Source organism: Aythya ferina, assembly GCF_964211825.1.
Source record: "Aythya ferina genome assembly, chromosome: 8".
Lineage (NCBI taxonomy): Eukaryota > Metazoa > Chordata > Aves > Anseriformes > Anatidae > Aythya > Aythya ferina.
In genome coordinates this window covers 25,279,344-25,294,574 of record NC_140304.1, presented here as the reverse complement: position 1 = coordinate 25,294,574, position 15,231 = coordinate 25,279,344, and the positions used below count along the sequence as shown (strand labels likewise).

The 15,231-nt window shown below is 46.6% G+C and overlaps 1 protein-coding gene across 6 annotated transcripts in view; it reads left to right on the top strand.

Annotated features, from left to right (window-relative positions):
• Nucleotides 1–8,055: 8,055 nt before the first annotated feature.
• TRABD2B (TraB domain containing 2B) overlaps nucleotides 8,056–15,231 on the top strand; it is a 281,940-nt gene continuing 274,764 nt past the window's right edge. For 5 of the 6 annotated variants that reach the window (XM_084527653.1, XM_084527651.1, XM_084527652.1 and 2 more), the window contains exons 1-2: nucleotides 8,056–8,421; nucleotides 8,876–9,436. In XM_084527653.1, the coding sequence (XP_084383779.1) occupies nucleotides 8,314–8,421; nucleotides 8,876–9,436 (669 nt within the window). In that variant the 5' untranslated portion in view covers nucleotides 8,056–8,313. The remainder of the gene's footprint in view (nucleotides 8,422–8,875; nucleotides 9,437–15,231) is intronic. The other variant, XM_084527650.1, reaches the window with a different exon arrangement.

Genomic DNA, 15,231 nt, shown 5'->3' with positions numbered 1-15,231 from the left:
TGATATGCTTTAGCATAGCAGAGCATCAGGTTTTATTTGATTAATTCTTCCCTACAGCTTGTAATGGATATACACAGTGTGATTTCAGGGCAGAAGTAGCTTCAAAGTACAGTCTGAGTATCACAGATTCAAGCAAGCACAGCTGGATCTCAAATATATAAACCACTTTGAGTTATGCAGGAGGAAGGAAAGGGGAAGATTACTATGATCTGAAATGTTAAAGCTTCTTTCTTGTGATTAAGTGCATTTACATGTTTTACTCAAACCAGCAGAAGCTGTTTCCAGTTGGCAGAAAGAATCAAGTACAAAAATTTTGCCACTCTACGTGTGTGGGTGTACAACACATGCATGGCCTGCTCCTCACCTGAAGCTTCACAAAGATAGTGCAAAACCCATGCTCGTTGATTTGGATAGAGAACTGGCAGTGTTACAAGGAAAATACAGGTATTGAAAAATGTCTTATGGGAGAGGAGAAGGGAGACAGTATGGAGAGGGGTAGGATTGCCTTCTAACAACCACCACCAGCTTTCATTGTAAGGGAGGCAGCCAAATTTCTCCTGCAGCAGATGTTCTAGATGACTAGGTACACAGAAGGTAATGCATACTGGCTGTGGTAGCTCCAGTAGCCCATTTGTCAGAAAACATTGCCACAGGCTGTGATTTACCCTGGAGAGAATACCATGCCCATGCTGACCCTGCAAACACCTTTTTGCAGTGCTGGCACAAACTAGCAGCCAGCTAATTTAAACTCTCACCTCTCCCAGAAGTTTGGCCTAAAGCAGAGTCCTTCTTCTAGTCTAGTGATCTCACTATCCTTCTTTAACTTCTTAGGCAAATGTGTCATTCACCATTTTTAGCAGGCTTAGGATAATGTGAAGGTCTCATCAAGTATTTATGTAAAGGTCCAGAGGAGCACAAGTACACTTTGTTCTGGACCAGAATTAAAAAACAGTATGCAGATGACCAGATCCAAAAAGGCATCTATCTGGTGCCTGTGCAAGAGGCAGCCTGGCAGGAGTGCTCCTTTCTGTGTTATTTTATAAACAGGTACAGTCTCGACCATAGTCTCACTCAGGGTGGATCTTGGACTCCACTGTACTCTTGGAAGCATTGGCTGTTCTTGATTTGAAACAGCAGGGAGTCTGAATGACCCTTCTTTGAAGACACGAAAGCTTCTTAGTGAAACTTGGCAGCTGAAGAGTCCAGTCACCCTCATGGGGAGATCAGCTAGACCATCTCTGAGGAACTCCACAGATCAGGAAGGGAAAATGGCCATTACCTGAACAACTTTCCTAGAACCTGGCCATAGGCCCAGTCTTCTGCTCAGAAAAATGGGGACAGGGCATGAAAAAACGACCTGACGACCACAGGAAATATTCATATATATAATTGTATATTATTATATACAGTATACAGTTATATGCACTATGTTATGTATAGCATTATGATACATACTATATATTATGCATTTATAATAATATTTCCCATGTGTATATATATGGGAATTGTATCAGAAAGAATAATGTGGACACAGAGTTCCAGAAATGAGCTCAGTGGCTATTACTGAGCTCTAGCCATAGCCCCCACTCCTCGGTGGGACGGGGATCTGTTTGGGATGATAGTTGTCCCTCTGACCTAATTCTAGTCAGGCTAGATGAGATCCCTTCTAAACCAGCTTGTCTATGATTCATGAAGCCAAGCACACGGACCCATATGGCACTTTGAGATTAGGGAAGCTGAGATCCTGGACAGTTTGTATTGTTGAGCTCACAAAACACTAAGATAAATAATGGAAAATGCTTCAGCTGCTATTTATTTAGGGCAGTTTTGCCATGTGACATCAGAAAATATTCCATGGTGGAATTTATTAACAAAAAAATGGACTTGGTGAGACTTTGTGATCTATTAAACTTCCAGCTAACGAGACTTTTGTTTATCCAATCGACAGATGGTGTTTTTCTGAACCAGTTATGTTGATTCACAGCACTGAAGTGGTTACTGGAAAAAAAAGGACCATGAGTTTAATAAGGAGCAGGCCCATACACAGGCAACAAATATGAGACGTGTTTCACCAGCTCCAAAAGAAAAAAAAAAAAAAAGTGGTTTTTAAACCAAATCACCAGAATATTTGCATGCCCACTATGCATGTTCAATGATCCTGGAACAGGAATGCCATGGGTAAACCAGCTATTTCAGACACACGCACCAAGTTAATTGAATTTCCTTGGAATATTCTGCTCTGGGTTAGAAAAATGACAGTCATACATAGTCATACATACTCCTCCTTCAGAAGTGCTGTCTTGGAAGGCTGGTTTATCTGTTTTATAATAAAGACTCATCCCACTTATGAAACTCAGACTTCTCACTAATAAACACTAACAAATATAAAAAATATAAAGACTGTAGAAAGCAATGGCAATCTAAAAACCAGGAAAAGAAAAACAAAGTGAAGGACAATAAAGAGTGGAACCTTTAAAGGACTCTGGAGCAGCTGAATTCCCAATCATTCTACAAAAATGAAGCGATTTGAACTGTTTATGAAATTAAGTGGAGCTTCTGGAACTGCACACTGAAGTATGCTGAACAGGAAGAAAACTCTTTGCTTACTAGGCCTCAAGGAAAAAAAAATCTGTTGTGCTACAGAAACGAGATACTGCTTTTGTTGGGCAGCAGGGCGCTTACTCCTGCATGGGTAGATGAGTTGTTTTCGGACCTTTCTTTCACCGTCTCTCTAACTTAATATGTTTAAGGAATGGAGTGGTAATGCCAGGGCTTAAGGTGCACACGGAAGGTCTCCAACAGTCAGGATTCACTGTGCTTGTAGTAGAAGAACAGCACTGAAGGGCAGGTGTCTTCCACCTCTACCTGCTCAAACCCAGAATATGTTTGGGAGAATAGGAGAAAAAAAAGCTAAAAAGCATTAACTGGAGTACTAATAGCACTCACCTATCCCATCGTTTTGTGCATGTGTAGGTGTATTATATATGTAAACACACTGATATATAGAAACACACACACACAGTTTCATATCCCTTCCTAGGTGTGTGCACATGTAATATTATATACATACACAAATTCAGACTAAACTTTATACAGAGGGAGAATACATACCAGAATCTGACACTGGGAAAGGTTTTCTTCAGCATATTTACACGCCTAGTCTCAGGCAGGATGTGGTCTGTCATTGCAGAGGCCACAGCACAAGGTGAGACTTCGCAAAATGTAATACAAGCTATTAATGCTAGTAGGGCTGCAAAATTCATACCCAGTCCTTAGAAGGGAGGATGTTAGGATTGAGAGGGGATTTTCTTCAAGAACTAGGTTGGTTGTTTCTGGGACGCTGAGACAAAAGGCGCTGAATTGGACACATGAGGACAAACAGGCAAGGAAATATAAGACTGAGTACAATGACTACATCATATTGGTTGCAATACACAGGGAAAAAAAAAAAAAAGAAAAAAGAAAAAAAAAGATGTAAAACATGTTAAAACAGTTGTGATAATTGAGCAGTTTCAGTGTGACAGCCTTAATAAGCAGAGTGCTGTTCCTCTAGCAACTGCATGTTTTGAATCATGAATTGTATGACTGAACAATGATGTTATATACAAATACAACTGCTACCATCAAAATCAATCTTCGGTGGGAAAATCTGTATTTGCTAGACACATCACAGCACAGGTGTCATGGCAAATAACAGGTCGTGACATGATAGCTAGCAGTGCAACTGCTTTAGGCTTGTTACTTTCCGAGTCCAGGACAGCTACGTATAATGCCACCTGTGCATAGGACAGCAGAGAAATCTAATTAGGATTCTTACTTGGACCTCAGCAACCTGATCTGAGATTGCAGTTAACCCTGCTCTGAGTGAGGCCAGTTGGGCCAGAAAGCTCATGACATTCTTTACAACATGTATGATCTGCAGCATACAAAAAGAGGGATTCTCATTTGCCTTCTCTGGTTGGAGCAGAAGACACTTTCAGCTTCATTCATGAAAAAAAGACAAAGGAAAAGCTGGGTTCTGACTTCCAGTTTTGCCATAGGACAGCTTTTGGGAGAGCCTGTGGGTCAGCCATTGTCCTTTGTTAAAGGAAAGGCCTAAGAAATACAGAGACTGTGCTTTGAAATCCTTCAAATGAAAGTACAGCATGGCAGAGACAGAGAAATACAGATATGGCACAGGTTAACGGTATGAAATTTTTCCTGGTAGGAAGGTGGGAGGAGATGAAGAGACAAAAGGGTAGCTAGCCCTGTAAGGAGCATGTTCTGATAAAAGTGCTACACCTCCCTGCGTGCAAATACTGATCCTTCACAAGCTGTTTCCTCCAAGATCTAATGATCTTTACCTGTTGGAAACTCTCTGTAATCACAAGTTCCAATGCCAGTTTCTCATTAACAAAGAAACCTACCATGAGTTTTTGCTCTTGGTGATTAAAGATATTGTTAAAGCCTCCACAAATATTTTTTGTGCCCACACGGGCTCCTTATTGAATCTGGCTGTCCTCGCTTCCTGTCTCAGTACAACTTACTTGTTAGTTGCTGCCTCACCGCACCCCTGAAGTGGTTGCCTTTAAGTGGCTGGTGAAATGATTAATATTTATTTAGGAAAGCTCTTTGAAGATGATACATGACATAAATATCAGCCAACGCTATTATGCTTCCAAAAAACAATACTGCTTTTGTAAGATTAAAAGCCTGTTCCCCCATTAGATTTCTTGAAATTTGTAAAAACAAAATAACGTAACCTTCCCTTTGCAGTTTATCCCTCTTATCTCTTCACAGTTTTTAATAGTCAGTATTTCCCATCCGATTACTGCTAATCACATTGTTATACTGCTTTTACAGCCTTGGAGTTTATTACAAAGCTTCTCCCTTACTCCATATAGGAACAAAACAGTAGCAGGTAGACAGCAGTATCCATTTTCCAAAGATCAGAACCATTATTTAATGTTTTTGTAAATATTTACTTTAGAAGCAGGCTAAACGTTACTTAAGATTCGTTCTAAACTGCTGTGTTTAAAGAAAAAAAAAAAATCAAGAGGACATATGGAACTCATCTGAGGGAGAAAAAAAATGTAACAATTACACAAAAGAATTAATTTCCCTTGCTGTTACCAAAGTGTTATCTTCATAAAAGCTTGTGGCATGCTTTTGAATCTTTGGTTGAACATTGTGATACATATCATGTGGTTTGTGGTCTCTACTTCCTAATGCTTGAAGCTCTGGCTGGAGTTTCCCCAACCTGACTGTCCCACCAAATCGGTACACACCCACATCGCGCTCCCACTGGGATTTCTGCTCCTGTTCCTTTTTTTTTTTTTTTTTTTTTTTTTTTCCTTCTTCTTCTTAGTCATCTTACCCACAAGCAGCATAAATCAAGGCGAGGCTGTGTTTTCACAGCTAGGCAGTTCTTGCAACATCAGGGCTGAGTTCAGGGAAATGGCTGGAAAACTTGCTGTACCCCCCCACACCTGCCTTTTGGCTAAAGGAAGATGAGCACAGTGCCAAAGATGTTTGTTTATTCTTGCCCTGGGTGCTTTGATATGTATGTCATTGATGAGGGTAATCGCCCTACCTCACAACACGGCACCCACGACTGAACAGGGCCTCGCATCGCCTTACAGACCTCTTGGGCGTCTTCTCCAGTGTGTGAGATGTTGGGTCACGTCACTGGAGGTGTTCCTGCCAGATTTCTGATGAGGCCCCTCTGTGCTTCCACAGCTTTGGAAGAGGTTTGGGAAGGAGCCCAAAAGGGGACGACTGAGTCAAGGCCACACAGCCAGACAAAAGCACCCGTGTCCCATGGGAAGCTGCTGTGAACATGTGCAGCAGCCCCCCCATGCTATAGTATCACGACAGCATCAAACTTATAGCTTCTAACAGGCTTGTGGCAGCTTTCTAGGGAAAGACCGTGTACTGTGTTGTGACTGGACATTTAGCCCTTGCGACACCACATTTGCTGGGACACGGATTCATCCAGACATCATCTGAGCTGGGGGCTTGGCCACGTACGGTGACCACCCAGCACCCTGCATGCCCCTGAGTGGGCTGGAGGTGAGCGCTGAGGCACGTTTGGGAGAAAGGTGGGGCTGCAGGAGAGAGTCATGGCGTGGGCACATCCAGCTGGGCCTGAGTCGTCGTCAGCAGCACGAACTGGGGGGCCCAAAGGCCCCAGGGTGAGTGGTGCAGGTGTGAGCTTGCTGCTGACAAGATGGCCTCGCTGGACTCCATGCCACAGTGAGGAGGCAGAGGGAGAAGCAAATGCAAGTCCACATTTCAACTGTGCTATCTGGTGCTGATGCTGTGGTTAGGAGTGTGCTCCTGAGTTTCTGGAGCCCAAGAGCAGAGTTGTGGCGATGCGAATGCGAAAGCCTCTCCTCATGGCGGCCCGTGGCTGTGGCTGTTTACGGCAGCCCCAGCCCTCGGTGTGCCTCTCACACTGTTCAGGAAGCCACATCTCAGCCAGCCAGGCCCTGGCAGAATCCCTCTCGACTTTGCCCTGAGTTTTGCTACAGCAAGGGCCTTGCCTTGTACCAGCAATTAATACTTCTAATAAAAAGGAAACCTAGTGGCTTTGATTGTTCTCAATACAGCAAGGAACTTCCCAGTTTGGGGAAGGTTTTAGTCCTGGAGGTGGTGGACAGGCTGGGATCCCATCTCTGCAGTGTGCAGCGCCCTGAGAAGACGCTGAGGCAGCTCCTGCAAGCAGTGGCCGCCAGCCATTGTCAGCCTGTCCTTGCCTCAGAAATCCTCACAGCTTTAACAGAGATGGGCATTTGGGAGGAGGCTCGAGGTGCAGCTGACAGACTTGAGCACCTGTGGCAGTGACCTCCAAAGAAAGTTCCAGGCTCAGTGGTCATGGATGTGCCCTGGTCAGCAAGGACCAGCCAGGAGAAGGGCACTTTCTCCTGAGGCGTGACTGGGAGCGGGGCAGATCACCAGTGATAGCACTAGAGGGAACAACCTCAAGTTGCACCAGAGGAGGTTTAGGTTGGAAATTTGGATAAATTTATTCTCAGAAAGAGTAGTCAGGTATTGGAACAGGTTGCCCAGGGAGGTGGTGGAGTCACCGCCCCGGGGGTGTTCAAGGAAACGTTGGACCTGGTGCTTTAGCGTCATGGTTTAGTGGGTGATATTGGTGGTAGAGGGATGGTTGGGCCAGATGATCTTGGAGGTCTTTTCCAACCTTAACGATTCTATGATTTTATATCTAACCACCCAAGCACCCTTCAGAGGGGTTTTCTTCAGCCTTCCTGAGCTACTGTGGCGACAGCGGATGCCCAGGGTGGTGATGGCAGTGAAGATAGCTGAGGCCAGCTCCATGTGGTGCCCATGCTCTTGACCTGCCCTCCACCACGACCTCATCCAGGCTTCGCTGCCCCTGCTGTGAGAGGTCCATGAGGAGGGCAGCACCCATGAGGAGCGCGCACCCCAACCCCTCAGCGCCGAGCTCTCAGGAGCCAGCCCCCTTGTTTGAGCACTTCGGGGACATTTTGCGGAGCGGCAGCGCCAGAACTCCCCCGAGTGCCTCCATCGGGCTTTTTGCTGGGCTGAGCCCAGCGCCACGCAGGTGCCGCCGCAGCCCAGGGGTCGCCGCCCTCAGCCCGGTCCCAGCCGCCGCTGCTCTGGGGCGCGATCGCCCCCTGGCGGCGGTCCCGGCCCCGTCCCCGTCCCGGCCGCGGCGGCAGCGGGAGGCGCGGGGCGGCCCGGGGCGGCTGCGCGAAACTTTGCAGCGGAGCCCGAGCTCGGCCTCCCCGGCGCGGTGTGCAGCACCCGCCGGGTCCCGGGGCTCCGCGGGAGCTTCTCTTCTTCTCCGCCGAAATTTAGAAAAAAAAAAAAAAAGAAATTTTTATTTTTATTTTTATTTTTAATTGTTGGAGCTATTTCTCTCCCCTCCACCGCACTCCCTTCCAAACCTCCTCCCGAACCGGCGGGGAGGGAAGGGAGCTTCTCCGGTCTGCAAAAATCAAAGCATGGCGGAGGCTGGCGATGAGAAGCGTCCTGCCCCGAGCATCCAGCGGCTCTGACAAGCCCGCAGCCAGCGCGGGTGGGGGTGGGAGAGGGCGGGAGGGGGGAGAGCATGGGAGGGAGGGGGCGGCCAGTCCTTCCCCCTGCACTTGTCAGATGCAGATGGGACTGGCAAAGTTTGTTTGAATAAAAAAAAAAAAAAAAAAAAAGCCAAAAAAAAAAAAAAAAAGGGGGAAGAGCAGGAGGAGGGGGAGGGAAAAAAAAAAAAAAAAAAAAAAAAGATCCTAGAAATCCAAAAAGGCTCATCTGGGAAAGGAGAGAGAGAGGAGGAGAGCGAGAGGAAGCGGGATGCAACTCAACCTGACGCTGATCTGCTTCGTCTTCGGGGGGTTCCTGCCCGACGCCGCGGCCCGGCGGGAGCAGATGGACACGGGGCAGTGCGACCTGCCCCGCTCGGTGAGCCGAGCCGAGCCGAGCCGGGCCGGGCCGGGCCGGGGGATGCGCGGGGGGAGCCGGCGCCGGGAGGGCGAGGGGGGCGCGGAGCGGGGGGCGAGCGGGGCCGGGGGGGACACGCGTGGCCCCGCAGGTGTGGCGCTGCCCCCGCGGGACCCCCGGCACGGGAGCGCGGCAGCGGCCGGGGGAGGGAGAGGGGAGAAGGGGGGGACACCCTGGTTGTCGCCACGCTGCTGCCCGCGGCACCCGAGGGTCCCCGTGGGGGTCCCCTCGTGGGGCTGTGCTGTGGTTGTGTGCTCGCCGTGGGTGTCTGCTTGCTGGGAGCTGTGCTGTGGGGTGTGTTGGAAGGTGCCCCCCCCCCTACACTGCTCCGTCCCCACGGGCCACCCATGGGTGGTTTGCCCATGGGTGGCTGCCACCGGCACTGACCATCTGTCCCCTGCTTTCCTCCCGCCAGCAAGGAGAGCTCAACTCCTTCCTCTGGACCATCCGCCGCGACCCCCCCGCCTATCTCTTCGGCACCATCCACGTGCCCTACACGCGGGTGTGGGACTTCATCCCCGACAACTCCAAGGCCGCCTTCCAGGCCAGCTCCAGCGTCTACTTCGAGCTGGACCTCACCGACCCCTACACCATCTCGGGGCTGGCCAGCTGCCAGATGCTGCCCCACGGGGAGAACCTGCAGGACGTGCTGCCCCGTGAGCTCTACCGCCGCCTCAAGCGCCACCTGGACTACATCAAGCTGATGCTGCCCCACTGGATGACCCCGGACCAGCGGGGCAAAGGGCTCTACGCCGACTACCTCTTCAACGCCATCGCCGGCAACTGGGAGCGCAAGAGGCCCGTCTGGGTGATGCTCATGGTGAACTCCTTGACGGAGACCGACATCCGCTCCAGAGGGGTGCCGGTGCTCGATCTCTACCTTGCCCAGGAGGCCGAGAGGATGAAGAAGACGACGGGTGCGGTGGAGAGGGTGGAGGAGCAGTGTCACCCGCTGAACGGGCTCAACTTCTCCCAGGTAAGGAGGCTGCTGGGCCTCGTGGCTTATCCCAGGAGCTGGGAGCCATTCTCCTCAAATTTTAGTCAGTTTACCATAGCGAAATTGAAGCCTGTTGCAGTGGGGTGGGATGCTCGAAGGCTTCAGTGGCCTTTGCACTGGTCTGTCTGTTCCATCACACTGGTCCATGCTGCGTGAAAGAAAACAACTGTGATGTGCACAGTGAGCACTATGAGTTTATCATGTGTATTATTTATTTGAGAGGCAAATGTCCAGGGTGTGAATGTGTGTGTCTGCTGGCTTGTCACTTGTGAGGGAAACTTAAACGCCTCTGGTCAGTTTCTGGAGCTGGGTAAAAAGTGCTTTTTTGTTTGTTTGTTTTTAAATAAAGCAGCTCTGTGGTACTTGTCACGAAGGGGATAAAGCATGAACAATGAAAAAAGAAATTCAACATTGTTCAAATAGATTTAAGTATGTGCAAACTGTTGGTCGTCTTTTAGTAGTTACTCTGGGTCAAAACAAACTGGCTCGAGTTGTCCTCGTGGTCTGGGGGAAATTAAGTGTGTAATCTGCAATCTAAAGTTCAGAAAAAAAGAAAAGGATGTAGATTAAGAAAAAAAAGTTATTGGTGTAACTGAACTCCAGAATTCTTTCAGTGGATTTAGCTTTAAACAACCAAATACTAAGCCATGAGGTCTATTTCATTTCAGTGGATTAATCAGGAACACAGTCACAGCTATTGACTTTGCTTTGTGAAACTGTTTATGTGAAATCAGATTTACTAGAAATTCAGGAAATGAATGTGTGTGGAGGAAAACAAATAATCCAGGGGAAATTTAAGACGGTGTCAGTTACTGCTACGATATTTCATTTTTAACCTTCTTTTCGGCATTAATTTTAGATCAGTTATTTCCAGCTGTACCTTACTGTCCTAGTTTTAGCAAAAAAATTGTTGGTGATGTGTGAGTAAGGATTAAAGGACTGATCTTTGGTGTGATTAAAATGTCCTTGGAGTGCCTTCAGCCCGTTCTTCCCTGAAGTCTTGTGGGAGCTGTCTTAAGAGCAAAAAGTCTAGCTTTCACTAAGAGTTGGTCCATCTGATGTCCTCCGCTAGAAGACTAACTCTGCATTCAGACTTCACAGGAGAAGATTGGTCATATACACTTTTTTTTTGGGGGGGAGGGGTTGTTTTTCAACAAAAATAATAAAAATTAAAAGCCCCCTGGACATTTTCATTAGTTGAGATACATGAAAAACATGGAATTTGTTTTTCCTTCTTCTTTTCAAAGTGCTTAAGTGCCTGTCCTTGCTATTGAACCGCTTCTTTAAGGTGAGGTAAAAATAATTAATTATTGCAGAGCTCTAGTAGCATTTGGTTGTGTTAGGTCAAACATGGAAGTTAGAATCGAGCATGTGCAAGCAGTTGGTTAAAGACGTACCTCTTGGAAGCCTTTTAAATATGAATCATATTGCATTCTTTTTATTTTTAGAGAGAGAGAGAAGGAGTGAGATAGACAGGAAAAGGGACAGAGCATAAAACTCACTGCTGTGCTTACCCTAAGTCTGGTTTTCACTCAGTCACTACCCTCTAAATAGTAGCAAAAATTTCCCCTTCATTTTGCTACATTAGTAAACTAAAAAAAGAACAGTGTTACCGCCATAGGCAAGTAAAGGACAATCATTCCTACAGGAAGTTTGAGTTGATTAAAAAATACATTTTAATTATTGCAGAGAACTGATATTACTACTTATACACATAAGTGTACATGAGGATTTTTCCTAGATTGAAGCTTTTTCTGGGAACGAGGCCACCAGAACAACATGAGACAAAATTAAATAAAACAAACCAGATATTTATTTTCTTGCTTCCTCTAGATTTCATGCATCCTGACACCTGGCTAGTTGTTTAACAATAGTAATTTGTAATGTTATCACACCGTCTGGCAGTCCTACTGCTTGGTGTATTTCTGTGCTAATTTAGTGGAGTGGATTACTATTGCTAGGTTTCACCTCCTAATTCCAGGTCTTAGAGCCTTCCTTAAGCAACACATAATTAAACCACACTAAAATGGAAATCAGAAATTGAGCAGCTTTTGTCTTGTGGGGTGTTTGCACAGTTTGATGAGAACATCTGTGATAAATTACAGTCCCGAATCTGCTAAGGGCATCAGCAGTTTTTACCTGTTTTCAGCATTACTATTACAGGAATACTGCATGTAATTCCAGCATTTGGAGTTCAGGTTTTCAAACTGCGCCTCGCTGAATCATGTCAATGCTTTTGTTCCCTCTGTCCCCAAAGTCCAGTATTTTTGCCCTTAGCAAATTAAAAAAGAAAAAGGCTTTTTTTACTTCCCCTCAAAGGCAGCTTTGTGCTACTGCAAATATTTAATCTGACTACATGCACCAAATCTGTTAATCTGATACCGTGAGGAGGAGGAAATCTAGGAGTGGTCCCGGTGTGGTACTTGGTTTTGATCTGCTCTGAAAGAAAGCGGATACACTTGCATTTTTGACCAAGAACGATCTTTGAAACGTTCTGTGCGTCACTTTGAAATGTTGATTGTCTTAGCCGGATGAAAAGATTAAGGTGGCTCATATAATTGGCTGCTTCCTGGAGAGCTAGCTCTTGCAGGTAAGAGCACAGCACATTGTTTTGTTGTGTGGTGCGTGTGGTGCGTTTTTTCTTTCTTTTTTTTTTTTTTTTTTATTGTAAGCTCAAAAACTTTGTAGTTTGAGACCCTGTTTGCCCTGGAATTTCTGGTCAGTGTTTTGTGCAGCTTTCCCAGCTCCATTCCTTTGCCCTGCCTTCCCACCGCCTGGCTGCACAGCTCTCGGAGCATCCTTACTTCTCCTGTGGCTCTGGCAGCCGCTGGGGACAGAAAATCCATGTGTGGGCCCTAGGTCTTAAATAGCTGGTGGCAGGACTTCTAAGGTATAGGTAAGGGCTGGGATGGGAACCTGACAACAAGGGAATTCAGATCAGATTTAGGCCAGGTTGAAGTTTCATAGGTCCTTGGTTTAAGTAGATTCAGGGTTTCACTGAAGGCAAGACCAAAAAAGCTAAAAAACGCACAGAGAAGAAGCAGCAGACAACTTTTCTATCTGACAAGACAGACGTTTATTTATAGAGTGACCAGAAAAGTGCCACATCAAATGTCCCAGGACGGAGAAGAGCTGATAGAGGACAGAAGGAGTTCCGGGCCTTGTCTGTTTGGGATCCTGGCCACGCAGGCTGGCCCATGCATCCTACAAGGCCTAGATAGGGGAGGGCTTTCACCTCCTCTCTAGGACCCTCTCCCCAGACTGAAATATACTTTTTGGGCCAGGGGGATGCTGAAGGTAACTGCTGCAGCTGCTCAGTGTCCTCTGACAGCCCTGTCCCGTTGCAGAGGGCAGGTACTGGGCTGTGAGTGCTGTGGGGAGCTCCTGCTCATCACCCTGGCCGTGTCTGTCCTCGGGCCACAGCTCGTCCACACCAAGAGCCAGCGAGGCCAGCAGCAGCTCCACACAAACTGCTCGGCCCTGGGGAGCTGTGTGTAGTTCTTGTTTCACAGCTCAGGCCTACCTCTCAGCCAGGTTCCCGAACTGAGGATGTAAAGGTGTACGTGTCCCTTACCCAAAGCTGAAAATAAAACCTTCCTCCCGTCCCATCAGACTTCTCACTGCAGGGAGAATCTGCATGCAGCCATGCCAGATGCCCTTAATCCCAAGCTTTGTAAGGGGAATTTGGCGTAGGGATCTGACTTTATCCTTACCAATCTGTCAGGGAAGTTGTTAGGCCAAAGGGGAGCCATGAGCAGCCCCTTTTCTCTTCCTCTGGTCGAGGTTTTCTAAGCTGTGACTGAGTATTCTCTGGCTGGTATCATTTCAAACTGCAGGGGGAGATGTTAAATATCAAACCGGTGTTGATTGGATCAGAGACTGCCTCAAAGAAAGAAACCTTAGACTGTGCCAGATTAAACTTCACACTTCACCATTCTTCCCCTTTCATTTCTTTGCCGCCTCATTCTCTGCACAAATAAACCTTGTCTCCCTACTTTCTACCAATGAGACAGCATTCAAGGGGCAGAAATTACTTTGTTAACAAAATCAGTCTTCATTTCCCAGGTCCTGCTGTTCCATCAAACCCTGGGACATAGCAGCTTTGATTACTCTGGTGATAGGATTAGAGGAGGAACAAGTGCTGTTTAATAAAAGGCCAATGGGTGGTCCATCAAGTTTGGTCACTGACAGATCTGCAGTCTTGAAGCTAGACCTTCAATGGCAAAACAGCATGACATTAATATATAGACAGGCCCACGGCTGTGGACTTGCTATTCCATCTCCCCTGTTCCCTCAAAAAAATTAAACATTTCTGTAATCCCAAAGCTGAGGTTCTGGGAGCTGACAGGAACTGGCATAACTCACTTCATGGGGAATTTGCCTGTTTGCATGAATGAAAGATCCAGGCTCCAAGTTTGCAGAACCAGATTAAAGGGCTCAGTTTCAGAGCTATCTGACTTTTGACAGCCTGTGTAATTTAGTTGAGAGAATATTCTTGTTTTGTTTTATTTTATTTTATTTTACTTTATTTGTTAGGAAATATGGTATATGCCTAATAAAAACTATACCTTTTTGCTTTCAAAACATTTCAGTCCTTATCAAAAGGGCAAGAGAATCAAAAATAGTTTTCTATCATCTGTTTAGATTGCTGATTATTGTTGGAAGAAATGTTGTTAAAAGGCTTGATTATGCATGCGTGCACATAATTTTCAGCTTGCTGGCTCTAATTTAATTATCACCCCCTTCACCTCCCTCCCCAACCCCAGAGTAAAAAACAAATACAAAAATTCCCCACTAAAATCAAACTTGGGGTAGAAGTTTATCCAGCAGAACCAGAAATCTTTCCTCTGAGTACTAACGGTGCTGTTTTATGTCTGTGCCAGGGAACTGCTGAGGGTGAAACTGTGCAGGTATTAAAACAGGGGTAGCTGCAGAAACACCTGAAAGGATCAGCAGCTGGCGTTTTGTAGGCGTAAGGGGCTGTACGTGCTGCTCTTTACAGCCAGTTGCTGTGCACTTCTTCACCATAGTACCCTTGAAAGGCTCACCCTGGAGTTTGAGGCCTATCAAGAAAATAGCCAGTGAGTCAATGATGACTTGATCTGGCAGTTCATCTCCTGTAATTGTTGGGTATATACAAGAGGTGCATACGGAGCAGGTGAGGTATGAGCCCTTCCTCTCCCCTGATCCTTCACACCTCTCTTGGGAAGATTCAATTCTGCCGGCCTTCCACAAGGAGGCCCGAAGAGATCTTTGCTGGTTGATTTGTTTGCAAAATTATGGGTGCTGCTAGTAAGAGATTTTAGGCAGGAAGTGTATCTTTGTAAGGTGGGCTTTGAAAGGAATATACCCCAGAAAGCCATGGTGAACAAGGTGTGTTTGAGGCAGCTGAACGTTACCAATGTATACGAGCAAATTAGCAGGATTTGGGCATTTTTTTCCTGTGTGTGTGGTAAGAGATGAGTTGGGATCAGAGCATGGTCTGCCTCTCCGCTGCAGTGGGGAGCCCTGAGGAGCACAGGGGACACCAGGGCACATGCTTTGCTCCCTGGGGGAGATCTACTCCCCAGGTTATGCTCAGGGAAGCGATCAGAAGAGTACTGATGGCCTGAATCCATCCCTGTCCTCAGGCACTAATGCTGCTTTCGTACTCCTGTGGGATCTTCCCTGGATAGTTTGTCACCTTCAAACTGCTCCCCCAGTGAGTGCAAAATACACCCCTTTTCAGTAAATGATATTCCTATGATGATTTTCTGTCCGTTTGTTGTTTGTTT